Raw genomic sequence first — 27,974 nt, forward strand, 5'->3', positions numbered from 1 at the left:
GGAACTGGGGATGTTTAGCCTAGAGAAGGTTAAGACATGATATGATAGCCCTGTTTAAATACTTGAAGGAATGTCATTTTGAGAAGGGAGCAAGCTTGTTTTCTGCTGCTCCAGAGACTATGACCCGGAGCAATGGATGCAAGCTGCAGGAAAAGAGATTCCAGCTCAACATTGGGAGGAACTTCCTGACAGTAAGGGCTGTTCAACAGTGGAAGACAGTGCTGCTTTGGATGTTTTGATTGTGGGTTCCTGCATGGCAGAATGGGGTTGGACTGGATGGCCCTTTTTGGGGTCTCTTCCAGCTCTATGGTTCTATACCCAACCAGGACATCCATCTCATCCAGCAGAGAGTGACGGGAGCCTTTAGATAATATTACTATGTGCACCATCCCACCTCTTAATTCCTTGTGGTGGAGGAAATAATCCTTTAGCCAGCGTTGGAGAAAACTCACTTGCTCATTAAGTCATAATACATAGGCTCATAAAATCAGGCATCTGTTGTTGGTAGTTTCAGTCTTTGCAAGGGGGCAGAGTGCCCCTCTATACAGCCCAGAAGCCTGTTGCTTGGGGACAATTTTTCCTTTTGTTAAAAAACAAAACAAAAACAACTTGCAATTTTAAGTTAAAAAGCATCATTTATAGCAGGTAGGGAAGCTCTCTGTGAAATCTCTTGGGGAAAAAGGAAGCATAATTTATCTTAGATGGCAGTCCTCTGCTCTGCACTTGACGGAAAGAAGCTATCCTCTTGTGGGGCAAATGCCAGCCATCACTGGAGTGGAACCAGACGTGTCAAAAGATGCTGTCACTGCTGTTGTATTTTATTAATACAAAAAAGGTGTGTGTGGGGGGGGGGGGAGGGGCAGAAGAATGTTTCCCAGTTCATGAATCTTTTTAAAAAAGCCACACACACAAGGTACAAGTCAAGTTTGGGCAGGGTTTCAAAGACCACCCTTCCCGCTCATTTCAAGCCAAATGGTTGTTCCCCCTGGGATAAGGCCTTCCTATGCCTCTAGGAACTCATAGATCTGATCTTGATCTTCGTTTTCTTTCAGGAAACCGACATAAACCAGGAACCGCAAGAAAGAGGTAGTTAGCTTCATGGACGTTACCTGGACCCTGGTTAAGGTTGGGAAGAAAAAGAGAGAGGAAGAGGTCAGCATCAGTCCATTCAGAATCTTCTCTTTTTCAGGGTAAGCATACACAGGTTCCTTAGTCATTTATTTATTTATTAAATTTATACTCTGCTTTTCTCCCAAGATAGGAGTCAGAGAGGCTTACTATATTTTTTTAAAAGATCAAGCTAAAACATTCACCTCCAAATTTTAAAAAAAGAATTAAATAATTTTATTTAAAAACATGATTAAAAATACTTACAACATTTAAGACATAATTTCCAATGAAGGTTTTAAAAAATACAGCACACCACTCTAAATACACACTGTTGTTGTTGTTTACCTTCAGTCCATTTTAGACTTATGGCAACCTTCAGGCGAACCTAGGTTGGGGTTTACTTGGCAAGATTTGTCCAGAAGGGATTTGCCTTTGCCTCTGCCTCCCTCTGAGGCTGAGAGAGTGTGACTTGCCTAAGGTCACACAGTGAGTTTCCAGTTCCTGTTGTTGTGTGCCTTCAAGTCATTTCTGACTTACAGCAACCCAATGGCCCCATGACATGATGTTTTCTTGGCAAGTTTCTTCAGAGGGGGTGTTCCTTTGCCTCCCTCTGAGGCTGAGAGAGTGTGTCTCACTCAAGGTAGTCCAACACTCAAACCACTATGCCATGCTCCATAAATAAAATTCAGAGGCCTGCTTGGATAAAAATGTCTTCATCTGCCAATGCCAAAAAAGCAAGGAAGGAGCCAAGCCAACTTCCCATTGAAGGGAGTTCCACAGTCTGGGCACAGCCTCAGCGAAGGCTCTCTCCGAAGTCCTCACTTGCCATACCTATGAAGATGGTGGGGCTGACAGAAAGCCCTCCCCTGCAGACCTTAAAGCTCATGCTGGCTTGTATAAGAAGATACGGTCTTTCAGACAGTCTGGTTCCAGCCTGTGCAGGGCTTTAAAGGTCAAAACTAGCACTCATGAAGCATGGTTTCCAGATCTCTCATTGGTTGCTCTTCTCTGGACATGTGCCAACTTCTTTTGAGGCTACACAGCTACCAAGTAAACTAGTACAATATGGCACAAGCACAACCATCCTGTTCTAGGATAGAGCACCACTTACCTGAGTGCAAACTCAAAGAGGAAGCTATCCCAGGCTGCACGGATCCAGCGGAAGAGGAAGCTGTTGCTAATGCCACTGGACCTTTGGCTAATGGTATGGCTCCAGCACCTCACTGCACTGTTGAGAGAAAAGATGGCCATGTGTGAATGCTAGTGGCCCAAGGATAAAATCTTGGAGGGCAAAATCAGTACCCTGGTGGACCCTTGCTCCTTATGCTTTCTTACCTAAGTAGCAACCACCCAGATCAAATAAGAGCTGGAATGCTCTTGATGTTTTAGGCATATGTAAGGCCTAAATATACTAAAGGCACTAGATCCCATCTGCTCTTAGAAACTAAGCAGGGGCAGTCCTGGTTAGGACTTGGATGGGAGACAGCCAACGAATCCCAGGTGCTGTAGGTTGTATTTCAGAGGAAGGATGTGGCAAAACCACCTCTGAGGATTTCTTGCCTAAGAAAACCCTACGATGCCAGTAACAAAAGGGCTCAGAGCCTTACTGCATGAGAAAGCAAAGAGGAAATGGAACAAGGGAGCAGTGGTTTCCTCCATGCCTTACCGCATGATGTCGGTAATAATAATAATAATAATAATAATAATAATAATAATAGGTAGTGCTTCAGTCATCAGCCTGCGAGAGATGGTAGTAAAAGCACATCTTTTTTCTAGCTGGAAAACTCCACTTGACAAAAGACATGCTTTTCCGATTGTCTCCTGCAGGAAGGGAACTGAAGAACTACAATGTAATATTCAGTAAGATGTGAAGAAAGCTGCTACTCTCTGGCTCCATTTCCACTTCCTTTTTCTTGTGTGATAAGACTCCAAGTGCAAGCCATGTCAACAGAGGAGTCCCACATCTTTTTCTTGCCACTGGGCTTCGTGTTCAAGGACCAGCTCAGTGCTGTTACAGAGGTGCAAGGAAGGCAGCCAAGATTCCTTGGGTTGTCATCCATGTAGAAAAAGCACCACTTGCTCTTGCATCAGCCTCTTCTTTCCACACAGCAAAGTCCAGGCCCGTTCTGAGGCTTTCAGTCTGGGGTACAGCTGACCAAAGGGGTCACTTGTTCTTCCAACTCTAGCACAGAGCAAGTCAGAGTTGGGTGCAAAGGCAGAAAAGGAACCTTTGTGAAGTTGTTTTTTACCTACAGGCTGGAATCCTCTTGCCTCAGCAGGGTTTATCCTAGCTACCGCAGTGCCACTTTATTCCGCTTTGGTTAGACCTCACATGGGATATTCAACCCCTTCTGCTTTGCAGGAATAACTGCCTTGAATCCCACTGTGGGAGAAAGGCGGGATATAAATCTTGGAAATAAATAAAATATAATAACTATTGTGTCCAGTTTTGGGCACCACAATTTGAGAAGGATGTGGACAAGCTGGAGCATGTCCAGAGGAGGGCAACCAAAATGGTGAAAGGTCTGGAAGCCACCAAGCCCTACGAGGAGTGGCTTACGGAGCTGGGTATGCTTAGACTGGAGAAGAGGAGGTTCAATCAGGGGTGACATGATAGCTATGTTTAAATATCTGAAGGGATGTCACACTGTGTGAGGATGGAGCAAGCTTGTTTATTGCTGTTTGAGAGACTGGGACATGGAGCAATAGATTCCAACTATGGGAAGAACTATTCAACAGTAGAATACACTGCTTCAGAGATTGGTGGAGTCTCCTTCTTTGGAGGTTTTTGAACACAGGCTGAATTGCCATCTGTCACAGGGAATGCTTTGATTGTGTATTCCTGCAAAGCAGAAGGGGTTGAACTAGATGGGCCTTGGGGTCTCTTCCAACAATATGATTATACTTTTTATAGTGCAGCACAAGGAGGAATCCCAGTGGCTAGAATCCCATTGGTGATATACACATGTGTAATGTGGAATTACACACATGTACACGTACCAGGAGTGCATGAGGAAGATCAACAGGGCCTGGCAACTGATAGACCAGACCTTTCAGCTACATAATATATCGTTGTGAACCTCCCCACCTTTTGGCCATGATGTAGTAGCGGTCCACGGGGGTCCCTAAGGCCACATTGATGCCCCTCACAGTGTTGATGTTGCGGAAGACAAGCAGCATAGAACGAGGAAGGTCCTTCAGGACTTGCATGATCCGGTCGAAGCGGTTCTTGGCCATGTCCTGCATGTAGGCTGTCTCCTCTCGCGTCAACACATTGGAGAGTGCCAACTCCGCCATGTTGATGGGCCGCTGCAGCAGGATCTCACAGAACAGAAAGTAATCTTCAGCTGAAAGGAGGGCAAGAACAAGAAATGAGGTGTGGACAGCCCAAGACAAGGGAGCTGGACACTAGAAATATTTTAGTTAAATCTTGCCTTTGACATGAGCCCCATGAGCACCTTTAAGAAGGCTACTGTAAATTGGCCAGGAAGCACTCAGCAGCAGCTAGGGAGAGAGAAATGAGGTTGCACTTTTTGATCTTTCGTAGGTCTGAAGTCTGGAAGAGCAGCCTTGTACTTCTTCCACCAGGTGCAGCTGAGCACTGCTGCTCTGCACCCTTGTTCTCACAGCTGTCTAAGGTGAGGAGAGAGAGCATCTGGGCCACAGCAGGGAGGGGTGCTGTGCATGCAAAACATTATGCTTTCCATGCCGAGATACAAGTTCTCACTCAGCTATCTTGATGTTGAAGTTTTTCCCAATATTGCAATAGCAGATGGGCAACAGCCAGGCATACGTCCAAACCTCCAACACAAATTAGTGATTGGATGCAGCCCTCTTCCTCAGGAAAGGTCCCCTTATGCCCCTTACTTAGCAGGCAACAGCTATCCTCCCAGACTTTTATGTAATTATGCTGCAAGATACTTCCGGGGTAGCCGTGTTGGCCATATAGCAACATACAGTATCATTCAAAATCCAAAAGACAGTGATACCCTTTTTGGACCAACCAAAATGCACACCATACATGTTGCAAGCTTTCAAAACTCCACTGAAGGAGGAGGTGGGATGAAGGAGGAAATGCCCAAATGCATGAATACCCTTCCATACCATCTGAACTAAGGACTACAACATCTTGACCAAATGCAGGACTATGACTAATATTGTAAAAAACAAACAAACAAAATCTCTTCTGTATCATCTAAAACACCTTTGCCTGATGAAAAAGCCAGTGGAGCTTTGAAAGTTTGCGACATGTATAATGTGTATTTTGATTGGCTCAATAAAGGTAACATTATCTTGTGCATTTTGGATAATACTGCACTAACGCTGGAAGACATTTATGCTCTGTCAATGCTCTCTGCACCAGAGAGCATCTGGACCATAGCAGAGAGGAGACAGCACTATCCTCTCAAGAGGAACAGAATACCAGAATGCCTGAACTCCCAGTGTGGAAGGATGGAGATCTAACCCCATTGAAGCATAATTGGGAACACTTGAACTGTACCAGTTCACTCCCAGTACAGCATCCTAAGTCCCACCACTGTCCTCCACTCCATCTACCTTTCACTCCCAGCTGCTTGGAGTAGAACTCCATCTTGCTGTTGTCCCGCAAAATGATGGCCCGCCAGAGTTTGCAGAGGGCTTCCCGTTCCCTGGGAGAAACAAGGATAGTCAAAATGTTAAGGGAGTTTTAATGACGGATGTTTGTGCTCCCTTGTTAACTAAGGAAATTAGTCAGTCTGTTAAGAACTGATTGGTTTGTACTAACATCACAGACTGGAGCAAAAGTTGGACCTAATCGATCACCACATCAGCAGATTTATTTATTGATTTAACTTATCCTGCTTTTCTCCTGACAGGGCTTGCAAAAAAGTTCAAAACCAGATACAGGTTGAGTCTCCCTTCTCTGAAAGCTTGGGACCAGAAGTGCTTTAGATTTCAGATTCATTTTCAGATTTTGGAATATTTGCATATACTTAATGAGGTATCTTGGAAGTGGGACTCAACACTAAACATGAAATTCATATATGTTTCATATACACATAGCTCAAAGGTAATTTTATATATAATATTTTTAGTAATTTTTTTCATGAAACAAAGCTTGTGTGACCCATCAGAAAACAAAGGTATCACAATTTCAGCCACCCATGGAAACAGTTGTGCATTTTGGAATATTTTGGAATTCCAGATAAGGGAGATTCAACCAAGGGCTAGCATTCTGTTACATTTTGATATTGTTAAGTTAGACTTGGGATAATGGAACTGCTTCAAATTTTCATTTCCAAGTGTGGTACTATTGCCACACCCACAAATGACCCTAAAGTCTACTTTAAAAGCCAGCCAGTCATTTGGAGCAACAGAGGTCTTTTCTGCTGGAGAGCCAGGTCCTCAAGGATGACATGGCCAGCCCCTTCACCAGCAAGCGAGGTTACGGTAAAGAATTGAAACAGGTAACTGCAGGTTCAAACTACAGGAAAAGAAAACAAGCTTGCTTCATCCTCAATAAGACAATCCCTTCAAATATTTAAACATGGCTCTAACGTCAGCCCTTAATCTTCTCTTCCCCAGGCTAAACATATCCAGCTCCCTAAGCTGCTCCTCATCGAATCTGGTGGTTTCCTGGACTTTTACCATTTTTGGTCACCCTCCTCTAAAAAGGTTCCAGCTTGTCCATCACTCCCACTGGTTTCTTACCTGTCATGGAGGAACTCATACAGGCCGTGATCGAGAAGGATGAGTCGAGCCTTTCCATCTGGGCCCTTTTGTACCAACACTGCAAGAGAGAAGAGGCAGGATATGGGAAGAGTCTGACTTCCATTATTGGAAAATCGGTCTGATCACCTCCCATCTTATTTCCTTTGCTCTGTTCTTCCAAGAACCTGCTTAGCATAGTGTTTGCACAAGCCTCTTGGAGGTTATGAAGCGCCCTAATGCCCTATCTTCCAAGTGCTTCACATGTTTCCCAACTACACCTCCCCCCCCCATCTGCACACTTTGTGTCCAACTGCTGTCCTTCCCCACCCCAATGGGGAAAAGAAACCTTTACAATCTCCCTCCCTCATTTTGCAGCCTTTGCAAACAATCCTGTTTCCAAATCAGTCCTTTATTTCTGACCCACACATTTTCGTATACAAGACAGACATGACTGACAGCCATAAAATGGGAGTTTGCATATTGGTGGGAGGAGAGAACAGCCCACAGAAAGGAAGGCTGAGAGGGTGTGTGCCACTTGGGGTAGAACTGGAGGGTGGGAATGAGAGCATTGCCCTCCAAATAAAAATTCTGCCCTGCAATGGAATTTTTCTTCAGTCCCCAAATTTCTAGCATTGCAGAGAGGGAGACATTGAACATCTTTGTTCCATTTGCTGTTTTGGAATTCCCTTGTAACATTGTCTGCCTTTATCTTGGGATAAGATGCCACCCTGGCATTTTGTCTACCCACCCTCCCCACAGTAGCTATTTCTCATGTCTGGATAGTTTCAGTTTTCCATTGCACTCCTGGTTCCAACCTGTCGTACCATTTCCCGGGTGAGGGTCAGCATGGATAAAGCCTGTGAGGAAGATCTGCTGGGCAAATGTTTGGATCAACTTGTCTGCTGCCTGGTAGGAAAGAAAGAAAGAAGGAAAGAAAGAAAGAAAGAAGAGAATATCACGTTTATTTTTCTGGGCAGAATAAAAAGTGTTGATCAGGACCTGTAAAGCCCTGTCTAGTGCCACCTTCTTTTCACACAGTGGGCAACCTGTTTTCCAGTGCTAGTTCACCAGCAGAACATAGAACTAATGGCATTATCCATTTATTCTCCCCAGCAACTGATATATAGCAGCAAACGGTATACTCTGATACTAGAGATGACCTAAAACCTTGAACATGTCTGGAGAAGGACTGCCAGGATTATCCAAGATTTGGAAACCAAGCTTTATGAGAAATGGCTGAGGGAGCTGGATATGTTTAGCATGGAGAAGACTGGGAAGTGACAAATTGGCTGTCTTTAAATATCTCAAGGGATGTCATATAGAGGATGAAGCCAGCTTGTTTTCTGCACCTCCAGAGATGAGTACACTAACTAATGGATCCAAATTACAAGAAAAGAGATTCCTCTTAAACATTAGGAAGAGCAATTTTACTGTAACAACAGTTCAACAGTAGAATAAGCGGCCTTGGAGGGTGGTGGAGTCTCCATCTTTGGAGGTTTTTAAACAGAGGCTGGATGGCCATCTGTCTTGGGAGGGCTTGGATTTTACTTCCTTGCATGGCAGAATGGGGTTGGAATGGATGCCCCTTGGGGTTTCTTCCAACTCTAGGAGTCTATTTTTGTAAATGATTTTACAGAAACCTAATGGGGTTATAATATGGTAACTTGCTTAATTATGTGAAGTCGAAGGCTTTCACAGCCGGCATCCATAGTTTTTTGTGAATTTTTTGGGCTATGAGGCTGTGTTCTAGAAGAGCTTATTCCTGACGTTTTGCCAGCAGCTGTGGCTGGCATCTTCAGAGAATGTTGGCATGGAAGATAGTAGGGTATATATACTGTTGGTTGAAAGGAAGTGATTTACACGTTAATCTGTGTATTGTTCTGTTGTTGAATGGCAAGGTCTCAGGGTGTCTATTAATGATTCACTGTCTGCTGGGAAAGGCCCCTCACCCTGTTTGTGTTTTAGCTATTTCTATTATCCAATTTTTAGCTTATCTTGTTTTAGCATCAAATCCCATGCCAGAGGAAATGCTACATATAACAGAAATAAATAAATAAACAAACAAGAAAGCAAGCTGTGTAAAGAAATCACTTCCTGTTATTTCTCCTATCACCTGGGGCTAGTCAGACACAGAGCAATTCTGAATGGTCATCTGCCCACAAAAGCAGAAGAGGTTTCTTTTCTTCAAAATGTCTCTGTCTTTCCTCCTGCTTTTGCCCCTTCCCTGAGCCTTAGATCCCATGCCTCCCTTCACTCACATCCTTGGGCTGCAGGCCTTGCCTCTGAATTCCTTCTACATCGTTGATTTTGCAGCCTTCATAGAAATCAGCTGTCAGGACCCGCTTGTGAGGAGAAAGAAAGAAAGAGCGAGAGATGGTTAAGAAAATAGAAATTCTCAGCTAACACATATACTCCTATCAGGGGATTTGACCCACGGAAAGGATGCTTCTGAAGAGACACAAGGAGAGTAAAGGGCGGCTTTCAGCTTCAGAAGAAAGCAACAGCAAACTTCTGAATAAATCTTGTCAATAAAACCTCAGAAGAGGGTCATCGTAAATTGGAGTTGACTTAAAGACACATAAATAAACTTTATAATAGACTTTATAAATAAATGTTAATAATAATAATAATAACAACAAAAACAACAACAACAAAAAGATTAACAGCCCAACAAATCCATTTTAAAAGTTTTGATTTTAAAATGTTTGTATGCTGTAATTTTATGCTCACTGTTGTGTCTTAAACACTTTTAAACACTTTCAAATGAGTACTGTTTCTACAGAATGATTTAGTTAGGGTTCTTTTTACTGTTATTTTTTTTATAAAAAAACTATACTGTGTTTTCATCTATGTTGTGAACCACTTGGATGCAACACTGGGAGCAAAGCGGGATATAAATTGTTGCTGCATGCCTTCAAGTTAATAATAATAATAATAATGTTTATTTATATACCGCTTTTCCAAATTAGATCAAAGCGGTGTACAACAGGAAGTACAATACAATAATCCAAAGTCAAAATAAAACATAACAGGCCTCTCTCCCCCTCAAGATGGTGGTCGGAAGGAGGGCTCTTTGTCTTTCCAGGCCAGGCCTCTCTCCCCCTCAAGTTGACTCCACTTATGACAACCTTCTCTTGGGTTCATTACTATTGCCTTCCTCTGCGGCTAAGATACTTGTTTAGTGTCACCCAGTGGGTTTACATAGCTCAGCAGAGATTTGAATTCTGGTCTCCCAGAGTCCTGATACCAAAATTCAAACCACTACATCATTCTGTATCTCCTCTTCAAGCAGACTCTGCATTATGGTTATCTGGGTAAGATTTCTTCAGAGGAAGTTTGCTGTTGCTCTCCTCTTCATCTGAAAGAGTGTGACTTGCCCAAGCTCACCTAGTGAGTTTTTATGGCTGAGCAGGGATTCAAACCCTGTACCCCCCCCCCCCCTCCGAGTCCTAGTCCAATACTTAAAGCACTACTTTATGCTGGGTCTTATTTGTTTCAAAAAGGTTTGCCATTGCTTTCTTCTGAGGCTGAGAAAAAGTGATTTGCCCTAGTCCAGCCGAAGGGAATTTCCATGCCTCAGCAAGGATTTGAATCCTGGTCTCAGTCCAACATTCAAACCATTACATCAGGCCTTTTCTTGGGATAGAAGAAAATTAAAAATGGAAAGGTCTTTGCTGCGTTAGAGACATATACCTTACTGCTCTTGTCCCAGTATATGCGAGGGATCACCAAAAAGCGGAAGTGCTCCAGTTCGCGGGCACAGCGCTCTGAGTTGCGTCCCTCGATCTCAAAGTCAAGCTCCTGAGCCAGCGTCCCCTTCAGGTCCTGCAAAGGTGGGAGAGTTGGAGTAGGAAAGAAAGGAGCAAAGAAGAGGAGTGTAAATAAGCAACTGATTGCAAGGTCAGTCTCAGCATACTCACAAAGCTATGACTGTATTTTATGTACACCAGTGAAACAACATACAACTGGGCAGGGTTTTTACACAGATCTTTGCAATGCCATTTATTTGAGTTCATTTACATGTCTTGTATTGGCTGCTCCCAGAGTATTCTGGCTCCAAATTCCACCCAAATCCCCCCTTACCTGCTGAAACAAAATGCAGCAGCAACAGGGTGCTGCTTTCCCATGCAGTCCTGCAAGTCAGTTCAAGGGACCTCGCTTTGTCAGAATGAGGCACACAAATCAAACCCGCAGAGCAACTTAGACCGCATGGGAAGAGAGCTGCCCATCATCAGTACATTTTACTCTGGGTTTTCTGTTAAGTCTTTTAATGCAGGACAAGGGATGAAATTCCAAATTGGGTCCAACCAAGCGTTGTGCAAACACCCCAGACCCAATTCAGGGTTTTGGCACTGTGCAGTGTAAACAGCCTAGGAGAAGGGAATTTGGGGTAAAAAGGTAATGTAGACAAGTTCTATGTCTCCTGATTTGACCCACTCCCCAAAAGATCAACACCAACCAAAGTTTCCGACTTATGGTGACCCTAAGGCAACTCTATTATGGGGTTTTCTTGGCAAGATTTGTTCAGGGGAGGGTTGCCATTGCCTTTCCCCAGTTGGTTTCATGGCTGAGCTGGGAAATGAACCCTGGCCTCCAGAGTTGTAGTCTAACACTCAAACCACTATGACACTCTGGCTTTCTAAATGAAGCTACAGATATCCCCAAGCCCTTGGACACAGCCTGAAACACTTAGACCATGGAAAAGTTACTTTTTTGGATTAGGGTTCTGAGAAACTCATGGTCAGCTTCCCCCTTGGAAATAGATTCAGTACCCTGGCATGGATTTTCCATTCCACTGACATGGAAATAAGCAAAAATTGAACCCAGGGCTCTACTACACTGCCTCCCTCCCCACATTCATATCACTGGCTTCCTGATAAGATCAAGATGAGTAGTTGGGAGGATAGCAGGAGGTTGCCTCTCTCCCTAGAGACTCCAGGATTGCTCCCAACAAAACCACCATGAACAACACCAGCAGTACCTTCAGAACCCAACTGAACCCAAAACTGGGGTGCATCAGCTCCACAATCTGCAGCAGCAACTCTAGGGTGCGAATGTCCCCCTCAAAACGGTCCCGCAAGTCAATGTACTGGACCTGTAAATTGGGGACATGAGAGAGATGACAATGGAGTGAGAATCAAAAACTGCTTTGGAAGGATTACTTAGGGTGCATTTGCACTGTAGAAATACTGCAGTTTGACCCCAATTTAAGTGCTGTAGCTCCTGGGATTTGTTGTTTTACAAGGCCTTTAGCCTTCTCAGTCAAAAAGTCCCCTGATGCCTCACACAACTACAAATCCCAGGATTCTGTAGGATGGAGCCATGGCAGTGGTATCAAACTGCATTTTTTTGTACAATTCAGATGCACCCTTGGAACAAAGGTTGTTGCTCTTCAAGTCATTTCCAACTTATGGCGACCCTACCATGGGGTTTTCTTGGCAAGATTTATTTGGGGGGGGGGGGGAGGGTGTTTGCTTCTCCCTTCCTCTGAGGCTGAGAAAGTGTGACTTGTCCAAGGCCACCCAGTGGTTCCATGGCAGAGCAGGGATTTGAACCCTGGTCTCTAGAGTTGTGGCCCAACACTCAAGTCCCAAATCCAATGCACCTATCCAGGTATACTGGATTACATTCCCCATGACATCCCCAGGTTTTATTCCCCATGGAAATTGCACTGAAGGTCCCAGGATGGAGAGCGCGGCAAAGGTATAATGTGAATAATTTTTTTTTAATTTGTTTTTATTTATATACCGCTATTCCAAAGATCATAGCGGTGAACAGCAAGTAAGCAAATTAGCAAGTAAGCTAATTTGCCCCCAACAGTCTGGGTACTCATTTTAGCGACCTCGGAAGGATGCAAGCCTGAGTTGAGCTTGGGCCCTTTGCTGGTCTTGAACTCGCAACCTTGTGGTTTCGAGTGAATGGCTGCAGTACAGGCATTTAACCACTGCGCCACCAGGGCTCGGACTCTGCAGCCTGGTGCCACCCAGGGGGAGACAATAAGCCACAAAACCCCCGCACTAAACCCACCTTCACAGCTACAGGAGTCCCATCATGGAGCCGGGCTCGGTGCACCTGGGCCAAACTGGCAGCAGCAATGGGCTGGTAGTCGAATTCCAGGAAGATCTGGTCTGCCCTGGCATTAAAATCCTCTAGGAAGAGATCGTCTACCTAGAAGCAGAAAGGAGCAAAGGATGTTGGAAGGGAAGCCATGAATGCGACTCCCCAGTGGGTTGGTCCACGACCAGGATGTTCTACCAACAAGTGTTTGGAAGACCAAAGAAGTAGTGGTTGGGTATTGCAGGGAAGGGATCCTCCCAATTAGAACTACACAAACTTGTGCCTTCCAGATGTTTGTGGACTCCAGCTCCCACAGTCCCTCACCACTGGCTTTGCTGGTTACAGCTGATGGGAGGATGTAGATGAAACACATACCCTATAACTATACTTACAGACTGTGTGTTTTGTGCCTTCAAGTAATTTCCAACTTGTGACAAACCTATGGCAAACCTACCTTGGGGTATTCTTGGCAAGATTTGTTCAGGGGTTTGCCATTGCCTTCCCCTGAGCCTCAGAGCATATGACTTGCCCAAGGTCACCCAGTGGGTTTCGTGGCTTAGCTGGGAATTGAACCCTGGTCTCCAGAGTCCTAGTCCAACATGCAAACCACTATTCCATGCTGGCTCTCATATATACAGCCGGGAAATTTCATGCCTGATCTGTTCAAGGACACATTTGTTTTGTTAGCCCTCCACAGTATCCTTAGCACTATTCTCCAACACTACATTTCAAATGCATATACAGTCGGCCCTTCTTATACATGGATTTCTTATACATGGATTCAAGCATCCATGGTTTGAAAATATTCAAAAAAAGTATAAATTTCAAACATCAAACCTTGATTTTCCAGTTTTTATGAGGGACACCATTTTGCTATGTCATTATATTTAATGGGACTTGAGCATCCACGGATTTTGTTATCCACGGGGGATCTTGGAACCAGACCCCAGCGTATAACAAGGGTCCACTGTATATATTTTTCTTAATCACTGTCCAGCTCTCACATCCATATTACAATGGCTTGGACAAATCTAACTTTGGTGCTCAGTTGTATATCTTTACTCTTTATGATCTTGTCTAATTTCTTCATATCTGCTCTTCCCATCTCTAGTCTTCTTATTTTTTGACTGCAGTCTCCATTCTGAATGATGTTTGATCTGAGGTACAGGAACTCTTTTACTATTTCTATTTCCTCATTGTCTAGAGGCTGAATGTATGTAGTTCTTCCATGGTCATTATTTTTGTTTTCTTTATGTTCAGCATTAAGCCTGCCTTGGCACTTTTTAAACTTTCCTTAATAACTGTTTTAAGTCTGTGATGTTTTCTGCTAGTACTATGGTGCCATCTGTTTATCTCAAATTGTTGGTTTTTCTTCCACCTATCTTTACTCCTCCTGATATGCAATACCAGCTTCTTATCTGATCCTGATATTAATGGATCGAAAACTAAATAATAAAACAATGCAGCAAATACTAGGAAATGAGAAAGTTTAGCCAGCACTGAACAAATAACAGCACTTGGAAAAAACAAGATCTCTATGTGGAACTGTTTTGCAAAATATGTAGTATAAGGACTTTTCTTAAATATGTTTCAGTATACTGAAGTATTAGAGAAGTTTACAATTACAGATATTTTATATATGTAGAAGAAAAACAAAACAGAAAAATAGAAACAAAAATGTCAAAAAAATTAAAATAAAATAAAGCAAGGACTTAAAAATAATACTAATAAAGATTAATTTTAAAAAGACCCTATAATATACTGCCAAGAAGAAAAGAAACATCAAGGAACACGAGAGACACTGCAGACTGGGCCAGCCAGAAATATCAGCAGTAGCAGAACATGCCACTAACCATCCTGGGCATAAAACACTGTTTGAAAACACTGAAGTTCTGGACTATGCCAACCACTACCATGTCAGGATGCCCAGGGAAGCCATTGAAATCCACAAACACCTGGATAATTTCAACCAGAAAGAAGAAACTCTTAAAGTGAACACCATTTGGCTACCAGTCCTGAGGAACAGCAAAATAAGGACTCAGCAAATGCAAATGGGAAACCACTCAGAGTCAGGGGCTTTCCCAGTAGATAATGATCACCAGTTAGCAGACATTAATCCTCGTTTGCATTTGCCTCCCAGCCTGAGGACTGCCATCAGCACAGAACAAGACACATGCAAATCACTCCTGCATTCCCAGGCTCACACAGGATATATAGACCCACTTTTTTTCCATGCCAGCATTCTCTGAAGATGCCAGCCACAGATGCTGCCGAAACGTCAGAAAGAATCTCTGCTAGAACATGGCCACATAGCCCGAAAAACCCACAAAAAACTATGGATGCCAGCCATGAAAGCCCTGGACTTCACAAAGAAACATGGTGTTACTTCCTCGGGGACTTGTTTGAGAATCAGAGTGAAAATGTAGATTTTGACAACACAAGATCCAGGCAGTTTGGAAAGAAGCCAAGAGATTGTTAAAAAAAACCCCAAACAAACCCCAAAATTACAAGTAGAGCTTTCAACTGTACAAGAGAGGTGGAGCTGCGGAAAAGAACAGAATGTACAGTCTTTCCTCAAAATCAGCACCTGTCGATCCAAAGACAACTAATTTAAACAAACAAACAAACAAACAAAAAAAAAAAAAAAGGGGACATCACATTTTTCTGAATTATTCTGATTTCAATGCAAAAAATGTCCACTCCCTGGTAGGTGTTTTAGAACTCTTTCAATCTTTTATTTTGAGATGATGATGATGATTACTGCTGCTGCTATTACCATTTCTACTATTATTTTACAACACTGTGCCCTTAAACCAGTGTTGCTGCCATGTGCCAGGAGACAAAGGAACAAATAACCAAACTTATTATCCTTCAGACATACATTACATTGAAAGTAGAGCTCACTAAACATTACTTCTTTAGGACTTCAATAGCCTCCTTGAAATACTGTGTCCAGTTCTGTGCACCACAATTCAAAAAGGATTTTGAGAAACTGGAGCCATGTGTCCAAAGGAGGGTGACTAAAATGGTAAAGGGTCTGGAAACCATGAAGCTCTATGAAGAACGACTCAGGGAGCTGCGTATGTTTAGCCTGGAGAAGAGAAGGTTAAGGGGTGATATGATAGCCCTGTTTAAATATCTGAAGGGATGTCATATTGAAGAGGGAATAAGCTTGTTTTCTGCTGCTCTAGAGAACAGGACCTGGAACAGTGCATGCAAGCTTCAGGAAAAGAGATTCCACCTCAACATTAGTCTCCCTCCTTGGAGGTCTTTAAACAGAGGCTGGATGGCCATCTGTTGGGGATGCTTTGATTGAGAGTTCCTGCATGGCAGAAGGGGGTTGGACTCGATGGCCCTTGTGGTCTAGTCTCTGCGGCAGAGATTCCAGCACAATCCATGTTTGTGAGAGTAAAGGACATCAACATTGTCCCACATCCAAGGCCTCTGAGGGAGAGAAGAGTAGCCAGGCACAGCTCTGTCATGCCTTGGTCTCAACATATTGTGAGAAACCCTTCTTCCATGTGCCATCTGCCATTTTGCTGGCCTCTGAGGGAGAGAAGAGCAGCCAGACACAGGTCTACCATGCCTGGGGCCTAGAGGCTGGTGAGAGCCCCCTACTCCACTTTATTGATTCACTCAGCAGCAGTCTGTACCTTATCCATCCTGGATTTTGAACACAGCCCGGTGCACCTGAGGGAGCATCTCTCTCTGCCTCCCATTGCCCAGCCCTCTCTGCTCCACCCGGTCCCACTTTACCTCCGTGTAGCCACGCTTGAGCGCCTTGTCTTCCAGCACACGCAGGGTGTTGACATACTCTGGGGGCAGGAGATGGTTGAGGGCACACAGGCCTTGGCCCAGCTTGATGTAGAGGCCTCCGTTCTGGATGGCACCGGAGACGAGGCACTCAGCCGCCCGCTGGTGGCAGCAGGAGAGGACGGTCTTGTATTCCGGGCTGTTCTGACCACAGGGAAAGGCAGAGGACAGAGGAGCGGGTTAGCTCTCTTAGGGCCCTTCCTCTATGTTCCCCTCCAAACTTTTTTATGGCCCTCAACCCATTAGAGGCTTCCAAACCATGCTTCTTCTTTCCCCTCAACCTCCACAAAACGAACTACCTCTCCTGCAAACTTCCAAGGACCAGCAATTTTTCCCCCAAAACCAGAAGTGGACCTCTAGCTACTTTTCAGTTTTTCAGCAGTCCCTGGGGCAAAAAAAACTACTTCCCAGACCCACTGTGGTTGCCCATGTCTGGCTGACACACATACCACACCTAATGATTCCTCCACTTCATTGTTGTTGTTGTGTGCCTTTAAATCATTTCTGACTTACGGCGACCCTAATGTGAACTAATCATAGGGCTTTCTTGGCAAGATTTATTCAGGAGGTTTGTAATTGCCACCTCCTGAGACTGAGAGCATGTGACATGCCCAAAGTCACGCAGTGGGGTTTCATGGCTAAGCTGGGAATCTCTTGGGCCCCGAAGTCATATTCCAATGCCTAAACCACTATACCACACTGGCTCTCCCTATGTTTCCAAAACAGAAGCCACCTGGTTGTACCAAGATGCCTTTGCTGCCATCCAGAGGTGGCCATATCATCGCTAAGGGATCCCTCTGCCTCTTCTCAGGGGTGAAAAAACAACAGTTTTTTTTTTATTTTAAAAAAACAGGTTTTGGTGGGTTTAAATCATTTTTTTCTTTTGCATTAATGTTTTAATGAAAAGATTTGAGCCCTGCTTATTATATTAATACTGTGAAATGTTATTTTATATATTAGAAAGCCTGGTGGTCAACCATGCTTTAATGCTTTCTAAGATTAACAAAACAAAGTTATTAGACTCTCATATGAGTTCCATGTTTCAGTGAAACTTTAGGATTTATATTGACAAGTTGGTAGTCTATATATAGGAGTATAGGACTACACCAATACAGGACTAAATCAGAAAATTAAGCAGCAAAATGGAGTTCAGAGGCTTAAATAATAATTTTAAAAGAAAGTGCTCTTTTAAAAGAAGTTGTTTTGGTTGAACTTATGTAAAGTGAAGGGTTTGTTTCTGAATGGCATTTCTTACACTAGACAATAAAGTGATTCTAAAGAAACAACTGACTATGGATACTGAGCTAACCATGAATACTGGTCTAGCCAAAAAACTGGTCTAACTAGAATACTGATCAAGCTAGATTGTGATCTAGTCTGTTAAACTGTTAAAATTGAAAGGTTTAAATTTGAACAGCACTTGTTCTTCCAGATGGGGGTTGGAAAACAGTAACAAACAAGTTAATAATCAATAAAAATGACTTTCTTTAAATAAAAAAGGCATCAGATTTTAACCAAGGTTTAAATCAAAAATTCTAAACATACAATTTTTTTAAAAAAAAGTCATTTGATGTAAACCAAAGTTTCCCATGGTTTCCCTGCCTCTTCCCACCCTGAAAAAGACTCCTCAGTGGGTGAAATGGGTCAAAATGACCCAGAGCTTTTTCTGTCAATCGCTGCAAGCGCTGTACCTCATCCAGGCCTCGCAACAAGATATGGTCAGTCCACCAGTAATCCAAAGAGATCTGGACTCCCAGCCGCAAAGATCTGGAGGGAAGAAGACAAGGCCTGTCACACTCAACCATCTAAAAGCACAACACACAGACCCCGCAACTGAGCATGCTGGCTTGCTTGCTTTCCAACTCGCTTGCACCTACACAGAGGGACATGTCCACTCAGGGGCCCTTCCGCACTATACTGTTACAGTGCTATGATTCCACTTTAACTGCCACAACAACTTCCCATGCAATCTTTCATGAGATATTTAGCCTTCTCTGTCACTGAGCTCTGGTACCACAACAGACTACAAATCCCAGGATTCCATAGCACTGAGACATCGCAGTTAAAGCAGTATCAAACTGCTTTACATCTACAGTGCATGTTAGACCTCAGTCTCTTTCCAGCACCCCTCTCCCTTGGTCCAATGGAGAGGGTTCAATAGGAGAAACCTACCTGACAAAGCGACCCACACCTTCCACCAGCAGCCTCATCTTACGGCGTTCCTGCTTGTCCACAATCGCATAGCGGATCCCGACTGCCAAGGGGAGTCCCACCGCTACTCCCAGGAACAACTTCTTCACCAGCCCCCTCTGTCCATGAGATCTGGGGGGCAGAAAAGAGAAGACAGGGTGAGATGTGGACCTGAAAGACCCATGGGTCCACTCTGCCAGAGACTATGCAGGCAGTTGGCATGGATTCCTGCTATCCTTGCTTACCATCATTTCTTTGCCTCTTGCCTGGCAAGAAGCGCAAAAGGACTGGCTGGTTTAAACCAAGCTGGTTTAAAACATGGTTTAAACCAAGCTTTAACCCAAATGAGTTTAAAACAACAACAACACCATTCCTGGTTTTTTAATGACTGTTTGAATTTAAACATTTAACTTTATTGGCAGAATTCAAAGACTTAGTCATGTTAGTCTGGAAAATCAGTATGCAAAGGGATCTTGTGGCACCTTTGGGACTAACTGAAAGAAAGAAGTTGGTAGCATGAGCTTTCGTAGACTTGAGTCTATTTCCTTAGATGCATGTTACTATTACTACTACTACTTATTTCTGACTTGCCTCTCCCCATTGGTCAAGGTGGGGGACAACAACAACTAACAAAGAAACAATATCAGTTAAAACACATTGGCTAAAACACACATCCATTTAAAAGGACAAATAAGATGTGCACATATTAAAACAATCCATATCTAAAATCTGTCATTTCAAATTCACAATTTAAAAATCATCTGGATAAGCCTGCTGGAAGAGTCTAGTCTTTAATGCTCTTTTAAATGCTGACAGTGTATTCAGCTCTCGAGTCTCTTCTGGCAGGTCATTCCACAGTCTAGGGGCGGCTGAAGTTTATCGGCTGTTATTCATTAGACCAGTATCTAGGGCCAGCTGTTTCTTTTTAATCACTCTCTTTTATAGTGCAAGAAATGCCATTCACAAACAAATCTTTTAATTAACAGAAGTTCAGCCAAAACAATTTTCTTTCAAGGAGCACTTTTTAAAAAGAACGATTATTATTCAAGCTGGTGGCCCTAACATCTGGACTGCATTTTGCTATTTAATTTTCTGATTTGGTCTTGTATTGGTGTGCTTTTTAAAGTAATTTGGTCACCTATATTGGATAATATCTCTTACTGGTGATGCAAGCAGGGCCCCCCACACCTTTCCCACCATCCCGACTCCTCAACCCAACTGGGGAGACCTCCACCCACTGCAGCCCAGACAGGGATGCCTTAGGAGGAGACTGGCACAGCTGCATAACCCTCCCAACAAAAGCCCTTATCAAGTTCTGTCTACCTGGACAGGTGGGAGTCTGAGCGCTGCCGGCATTGTGGGGCAGAGAGCAGCCAGGGGCTCTTTTTATGCTGGAGGAGGAGCAGGTGGAAACGGCAGATCTGGACCTGGAAAGGGGAGAAAGAGCAAAGGGAACATTGAGAAACACAAGTCAATCAGATGAACTCACCGACACATGAATGGACTGGTTGTGCAAAAAGAACTAAACCATGCACAACTCACATTCCAGGAGGAATTCCAAAATTTCCTCCTTTTGGGGCATGACTAAGAAGTATGAATTTATATTCATAGGACTGCTTATAGCTTTTATTTGGCCATGTCCTACATTTCCACCTTCTGCTCAGGAGGCATTCCAAAACATCCTCCAAAATCACGACTTTTCTCTGTGTAGCAGCCCCGATTTTTTGGGCCAGACCTCCCAGCTACAACTGGTGCCTAAAACAGCATGGACGAGTGCTAGACAGACCTTGATCTCTTGTTCCCACCATGGAAAAGGCTTTGAAGGTCAATGGCTGGAGGGGCTTTATCATGGAGGACATCTGCAGAACAGCTGGGAAGGGTCAACCCAAGCCAAGGGCAGGACTGAGCCTGACTGTCAGCAACTCATCTCTCTTTCCTATATCTAAAATCTTACTATTTGCAAAGCACCCAAGAAGCTGCGGGTGTGGAAAAGCTGAGAACAGTCTCAGCAAAGAGAGCAAAGGCGGAAGGAAAAGATCAGAGCTGCATCTGCACTGCAGAAATAATACAATTTGACACCACTTTAACTGCCATGGTTCCATCCCTGGGATGGGACGTTTGGTCAGGCGTCAGCACGCTTGGGCAGAGAAAGCCAAAGACCTTGTAGAACTACAAATCCTAGTATTCAGTCAATCAATCAATTTGTGGTTCAAAAACCTGGACTTCTTCCTCTTTCAATGTGATTATTATTTTTGTAGCGGGTGCAAATATTAATCAAACATTCCCGAGGGGCACAGAAAAGGCTGGGAACTACTGATCTACAGAGCTGAAATAACACAGTTTGATAACTCTTCAACTACCACGGCTCTATCCTTTTATTATATTATTATTATTATTATTATTATTATTATTATTATTATTATTTTAAGACCAAGTTGCACCTGAACTGTCTTTATGTTCCTAGAATCATGGAATCATAGAATCGTAGGGTTGGAAGAGACCGCAAGGGCCATCCAGTCCAACCCCATTCTGCCATGCAGGAAATCCAAATCAAAGCATCCCTGACAGATGGCCATCCAGCCTCTGTTTAAAGACCTCCAAGGAAGGAGACTCTATCACCCTCCGAGGAAGTGCATTCCACTGTCGAACAGCCCTTACTGTCAGGAAGTTCCTCCTAATGTTGAGGTGGAATCTCTTTTCCTGTAGCTTGCATCCATTGTTCCGGGTTCTGTTCTCTGGAGCAGAAGAAAACAAGCTTGTTCCCTCCTCAATATGACAACCCTTCAAATATTTAAAAAGGGCTCATATCATATCACCTCTTAACCTTCTTTTCTCCAGGCTAAACATCCCCAGCTCCCTAAGTCGTTCCTCATAGGACATGGTTTCCAGACCCTTCACCATTTTTGTTGCCCTCCTTTGGACACGCTCCAGTTTCTCAATGTCCTTTTTGAATTGTGGCGCCCAGAACTGGACACAATATTCTAGGTGGGGCCTGACCAGAGCAGAATATAGTGGCACTATTACTTCTCTTGATCTAGACACTATACTTCTATTGATGCAGCCTAAAATAGCATTGGCCTTTTTAGCTGCCACATCACACTGTTCACTCATGTTCAACTTGTGGTCTACTTGGACTCCTAGATCCCTTTCACACGTAGTTTCATTCAGCCAGGTGTCACCCATCCTATATCTGTGCATTTTATTTTTCCGCCCTAAGTGCAATACCTTACATTTCTCCGTGTTGAATTTCATTTTGTTAGCTTTGGCCCAGCTTTCTAGTCTATTCAGGTCATTTTGAATCTTGATCCTGTCCTCTGGAGTATTATTATTATTATTATTATTATTATTATTATTATTATTAAGCTTTATTTATAAAGTGCTGTAAATTTACACAACACAGTACATACAATCAAGTAAAATAGATAAAATAAACCTGCCTAGGGCATACATTCTACAAAAATTATTAAATATAATACAACAACAACTATGACATGAATAATAGCATAACAACAATAAATTATATAATTATTGTTACTGTTGTTGTTGTTACCAGCAACAAATCTAGCAGCTCAAGAGGAATATGAAGACAGCTCAGGTGCAACTTGGTCCTAAAATAATAATAATGACAATAACAACAACAACACAGTAATCATCATCATTGTCAGTAGCAGCAGCCGCAGCCGCCCCCATTGCCTTCACTTTGAGTCTTATGGTAACCCTCTCCTGGGGATTTCTTGGCAAGATTTCTGCAGAGAAGCTTTACCTTCTTGCCTTCTTCTGCAACTGGGAGAGTGGGATTTGCCCAAGGCCACCCAGTAGATTTCCATAGCCAAGTGGCGAACTCCGGTCTCCTGAAAAAGTCCTAATCCAACATTCAAACTGCTTCACAACTTGCCTCTCCTAAGGCAAAATCAGTGTTTGTTTTTGGGACAGAATATTTCCAAACTATGGACGGTTGAATGCATGGACAAACAATATTTGGATACAGAGAGACAACTGTATTTGCAAATACAGCTGGCTCTCCACATATGTGGCTTTGACTTTTGCAGATTTGATTAATGCGTTCTCTCTAGGACTCTCTAGGTCCTCCAGCGCAACTCTGCCAGAATTCGAACACAGAGTTGCACTGAAGAACCTAAAGCTCCTAGAGAAAACATTTCTCTAAGCATTTGTAGGTCCTCCAGCATGACTCCATGATCAACTTCTGGCAGATGTTGACCACAACGGTGGAGTACCTGGAGATTCCTAGAGAGGTGTTCTCTTAGGTAAAAAGAATAGTGTTTTGTCATTTGTGGTTTTTCCACATTCACAGGGGTCCTACACCCCTAGCCCCAGCAAATGTAGAGGGATCACTATATGAGATAGTGCCAAAACAGGAAAAGAGATTCCACCTCAACATTAGGAAGACTTTCCTGATGGTAAGAGCTTTCTGACAGTGGAAGATGCATTTTGCAGTGTGGTGGAGTCTCCTTCTTGGGATGCCTTTAAACAGAGGCTGGATGGACATCTGTCACAGGGAGGGCTTTGATGGTGTCCCAAATTTGCAGAAGACACCAAATTAGGAGGAACAGCTAAAACTTCAGAGGATAGGATGAAAATTGAAAATGACCTTAATAGATTAGAAAGCTGGTGAAAGCTAACAAAATAACTTTCAACAGGGAGAACTGCACTTAGGTAGAAAAAATGAAATGCACAGATATAGGATTATGGGGGACACCTGGTTGAATGAAACTACATGTGAAATGGATCTAGGAGTCCTAGTAGACCACAGGTTGAACATGAGTCAACAATGTGATGTGGCAGCTAAAAAGGCCAATGTGATTCTAGGCTGCATCAACAGAAGGATAGTGTCTAGATCAAAGGAGAATTCATGTTAGTCTGTAGAATCTGTACGTAGAGAGCTCTTGAAGCACCTTTGAGACTAATTGAAAGAAAGAAATTCGTAGCATGAGCTTTTGTAGACTTCATTCTACTTCCTCAGCATTCAAGTCTTTGGAAACCTCCTTTAACACCCGGAGCGGATTCACTGTCCCACTGCGATGGGTAGCCACCAAAAAAGCGCTCTCTCCCTGGCTAGTGGTCCTGAAATGGACAACCAAAACTAAGTAAGCTTACAGCAAAGCCTGGGAAAGTTCTTTTTTGGATAGCAATTCCCAGAACCCCTGGCTTATGGGTTTTGCACGTGCGCATGTTGTTGTCCAAGAAAAAATTCCCCTGAAACCCAAAAATAATTGCATATTTCATGGGAAAAAGTGCTACAGCTTTAAGAAAAATTTTTCCAAGCTCTGTCAAGGGTTCTGGTTGTTGTAATTTCCCCCAAATCCTGGAAAAATGCATTTTTCAAGGGAACAGAGGTATAGTCTTTTGAAAATGTGTATTTTTTCCCCAAGCTTTAACAAGAGTCCCCCAAAAGTAGTTTTTATTCTAGGTCCTGGACTGCTGCTTTCCGGGTGGCCTGATCCCAAGAACGTGGGAGGAATGTGTCCTTGCGGAGAGAAAAACCAGCCCACGGCTCTGGAGGGGGCCTCCCAACTTCTCGCCACACTGGGAGCGGCTCAAGGTTGGCAGAAACCACTACTGCAAGCCATCTGTCACTGGTCTGGATGGATCCCAGCTGGGCCTCTGGTGAAAAAAATCACAACCCAACCTGTGTCTGTAGCGCATTGCCCAGCAGCAGACAGAGGTTTATGGGAGCCCAGCACCTTGCTCTGTGCAAGCCATTTGCAACCAAAATCAAAAGAACAGGACAATGCTGGTATGTTGAAGATGATTCAGATTCAACAGCGAGAGAAGACAGTTGCTTGAGGGTGGGGGATACTTAAAATGTATGATGGTAACAAGTGGTCTGCCAGGATTTACAAATATAGAATCATAGAGTTGGAAGAGACCATATAATTGCTTGCAATATTTATTGTTTTGTTGCTGTTGTTGTTACCACTACTATCATTATTATTATTACCACCACTATCTTTTGCAGGGACTTTTGCAAAAGGAGGTTCATAGAGCTGGAAGAGACCACATATTTGCAATATTTGCAAATATAGAATCACAGTGTTGGAAGAGGCCACAAGGGCCATCCACCCCAACCTCCTGCAAAGGGTTGGACCGGATGGCTCTTGTGGTCTCTTCCAACTCTATGATTCTGTATTTGCAAAAACTGCAAGCAAACATTTCAAGTGAGGGCCTGGACTGGATGCTAACAAAAACTAAGATGCTTTCTCATCTGTGTTTCTATGGGCATGAGTGCACAATCTCTTTTTTGAATGTGGTTTCCATGCACTGTGGCATCCATGCACTTATCTTCACACAGAGGAGACAAAGCAGGCTAAACAGGAGGTACAGCAGACTCAAGGCTGCTCCCACTCACCCTGCCAGCTCAGCCTCGGGGGCCATATAGTCCAAGACTGAACAGTGGGATGCGGAAGCTGCCTTGAGCCAGAGTCCCGGATGAGGGCCATGGCTCTCTGGGTCCCAAGCAGGAGTCTTTCCTCCTAAATGTACCAGGAGATGCCAACAACTGAATGAGACATAGGGAACGGCGTAGGTTTAGCCTGGAGAAGAGAAGGCGAAGAGGTGATACGATGGTCACAGTATCATAGAGTTGGAAGAGATCCCAGGGCCACCCAGTCCAACCCCATTCTGCCATGCAGGAACTCACAATCAAAGCATGCCCAACAAAAAGCCATCCAGCCTCTGCTTAAAGACCTCCAAGGAAGATGACTAGACCATTCTCCAAGGAAGCAGTGTCTTCCTCTGCTGAACGGCTCTTACTGTCAAGAAGTTCCTCCTAATGTTGAGCTGGAATCTCTTTTCCTGTAGCTTGTATCTATTGCTCCATTGGGTTCTATTCTCTGGAGCAGCAGAAAACAAGCTTGCTCCCTCCTCAATATGACATCCCTTCAAATATTTAAACAGGGCTTTCATATCGCCTCTTAACCTTCTCTTCTCCAGGCTAAACATCCCCAGCTTGCTAAGTCGCTCCTCAGAGGGCATGGTCATGTTTAAACATTGGAGGGAGTGTCACGTTGAGGATGGAGCAAGCTTGTTTTCTGCTTCTCCAGGGAATAGATCCCAGAGCAATGGGTGCAAACTGCAGGAAAAGAGCTTCCAGCTCAACATTAGGAGGAACTTCCTGATGGTAAGAAGTCTTTGGTAGTGGAAGGTGCTCCCTCGGTTGGAAGGGGATTCTTGGATTGTGTATTCCTGCATGGCATTAGGAGCTTGGACTGGATGGCCCTTGGGGTCTCTTCGAACTCTACGCTTCTGTGAACCTGGGGCCATCTGCACAGCCACATGGGAAACTGTTGCTGAGTCTTGAAGTCGGAACTTGGGGTCCATTAAACCCAGCCCTGCTGGCTCTGACTGGCAGCAATGCCTCCGCAGGCAGCTTTCAGGCAGGATCCCTTCCTGGAGATCCTTGGCCTGGAGACCCTTGGGATCCACTCCTGGGGCTCTTTGGGGAAAAGACTAAGCAGACCTAGATTTGGTGAGCTTCTAGAATGGAATAAATGCAGAGTCCTGGATTGGAGGACGCTGGCTTCTTCCGGTCGGACACTTGCGGCTCCATCTGACCCAGCTGCTTCTTTAATTTTTAATTGGGCACTACACATACATACATAGACATAAAAACATCTACAGTTGGCCCTCCGTATCCACGGATTTTCTGTCCACGGATTCAAGCATCCATGGCTTGAAAACATTCAAAAAGAAGTATAAATTCCAAATAGCAACCCTTGATTTTTCCATTTGATACAAAGGCCCCCGTTTTGCTCTGCCATTAAATCTCATGGGACCTGAGCACCCACGGATTCTGTTATCCACGGAGGGATCTTGGAACCAAACCCCAGCGGAAAGCAAGGGCCCACTGCAAACACAACAACAAGCAAACCACACTTTCCGTTACAATTAAAACACACTGATATTAACGAACAAAAACACTGGTATTTTACATGAATGGCCACCTGTATACTTTATGTGGAGAAATGGAAAAAGAAAGACCCAGGGAGGAGCACTTGTGGCTGGGGATGATGGGGAGTGTTGTGGCACTTCAGTGTCTGGGGATGATGGGAGCTGCACCTCTTTTCTATGTTTTTAATTGCACTGTTCTTTCAATATTGTGAGGCTGCTCTGAGTCCCAGTTCTGGGAAAAGACCGGGATACAAATAGATATAATAATAATGAGTTGCTGTGGCACCTCAGTGGCTGGGGATGATGGGACCTGCACCACTTGTTCTTTTAATATTGTGAAGCTGCTGAGTCCTTGGGAAAAGAGTGAGATACAAATAAATATAATAATAATAATAATAAGCTGTTGTGGCACCACTGTGACAGGATGATGGGGAGCGTGGTGGCACTTCGGTGGCCGGGGATGATGGGAAGTGTTGTGGCACCCCTGTGGCTGGGGGATGATGGGAGCTGAGGCACTCCTGTAACTGGGGGCTGATGGGAACTGTTGTGATACCCCAGCGGCTGAGGATGATGGGAAGTTTTGGGGCATCTCTGATTGGGGAGCGTGGTGGCACTTCGGTGGCCGGGGATGATGGGAAGTGTTGTGGCATCCCAGTGGCTGGGGATGATGGGAGCTGCGATCCAGGAGAAGAACTTGAGGCTGGAAAATTCCAGGGAGGGGATTCCTTACCGTAATGTCCTAAGAGAAGCCCCCTCCAACATGGAGGCACCGTAATGCCCTTGAGAGAGGCGCGCCCTGAACACTCACCGTCCTCCGGAGCTCCATGCCGCCCCTCTCCTACCTCCTCTCGCTTCTTCTTCTCCTATCTCCTCAGGATTGGAACCTGGGCCGCGCTCCGGTCGGCCCCGCCCCGCTAGAGGCCCCGCCCACCGCCCGCACTCCCATTGGCCCCGACGACTGGATTGGGCGTGGCTAAGTATCGAACGTGTGGGCGGAGCCACGCCTCTACGCTCGGTTCTCAGGCGGAGGGAGGAGCTTGGAATGAGGAGGCCCCGCCCCGTGGGCGTGACGTAAGCCCTTCACTGCGCATGCTTCTTAAGGAAATGAGCTTCCTTTGGACTACAACTCCCATGATACCCCGGGAATAATGGCTGAGGGAGATTCTGGGACCTGTAATAATAATAATAATAAAAAAACCTCACAC

At 44.2% G+C, this 27,974-nt stretch overlaps 1 protein-coding gene across 2 annotated transcripts; it reads right to left on the minus strand.

Annotated features, from left to right (window-relative positions):
• Positions 1 to 637: 637 nt before the first annotated feature.
• Positions 638 to 27,659, minus strand: ADCK5 (aarF domain containing kinase 5). Of its 2 annotated transcripts, XM_089518093.1 has the most exons (15): positions 27,578 to 27,659; positions 20,185 to 20,288; positions 18,844 to 18,993; positions 18,363 to 18,438; positions 16,615 to 16,815; positions 12,829 to 12,969; positions 11,783 to 11,896; positions 10,495 to 10,626; positions 9,060 to 9,143; positions 7,626 to 7,707; positions 6,802 to 6,880; positions 5,668 to 5,759; positions 4,199 to 4,457; positions 2,222 to 2,338; positions 638 to 1,116 (listed from the first exon to the last, which is right to left on the minus strand). In XM_089518093.1, exons 1-15 carry the CDS (start codon positions 27,593 to 27,595, stop codon positions 1,002 to 1,004), a joined length of 1,764 nt encoding a protein of 587 aa, XP_089374219.1. In that variant the 5' UTR covers positions 27,596 to 27,659; the 3' UTR covers positions 638 to 1,001. The 2 variants fall into 2 exon arrangements, with proteins under 2 accessions (XP_089374219.1, XP_089374220.1); XM_089518094.1 differs by lacking the exons at positions 18,844 to 18,993; positions 20,185 to 20,288; positions 27,578 to 27,659 and adding an exon at positions 18,549 to 18,634 and having other exon boundaries at positions 16,615 to 16,810.
• Between the last annotated feature and the right edge of the window lie 315 nt (positions 27,660 to 27,974).

Source organism: Sceloporus occidentalis, unplaced genomic scaffold, assembly GCF_023333645.1.
Source record: "Sceloporus occidentalis isolate IW3139 unplaced genomic scaffold, rSceOcc1.0.p SCAF_3, whole genome shotgun sequence".
In the NCBI taxonomy this organism is placed as follows: Eukaryota; Metazoa; Chordata; class Lepidosauria; order Squamata; family Phrynosomatidae; genus Sceloporus; species Sceloporus occidentalis.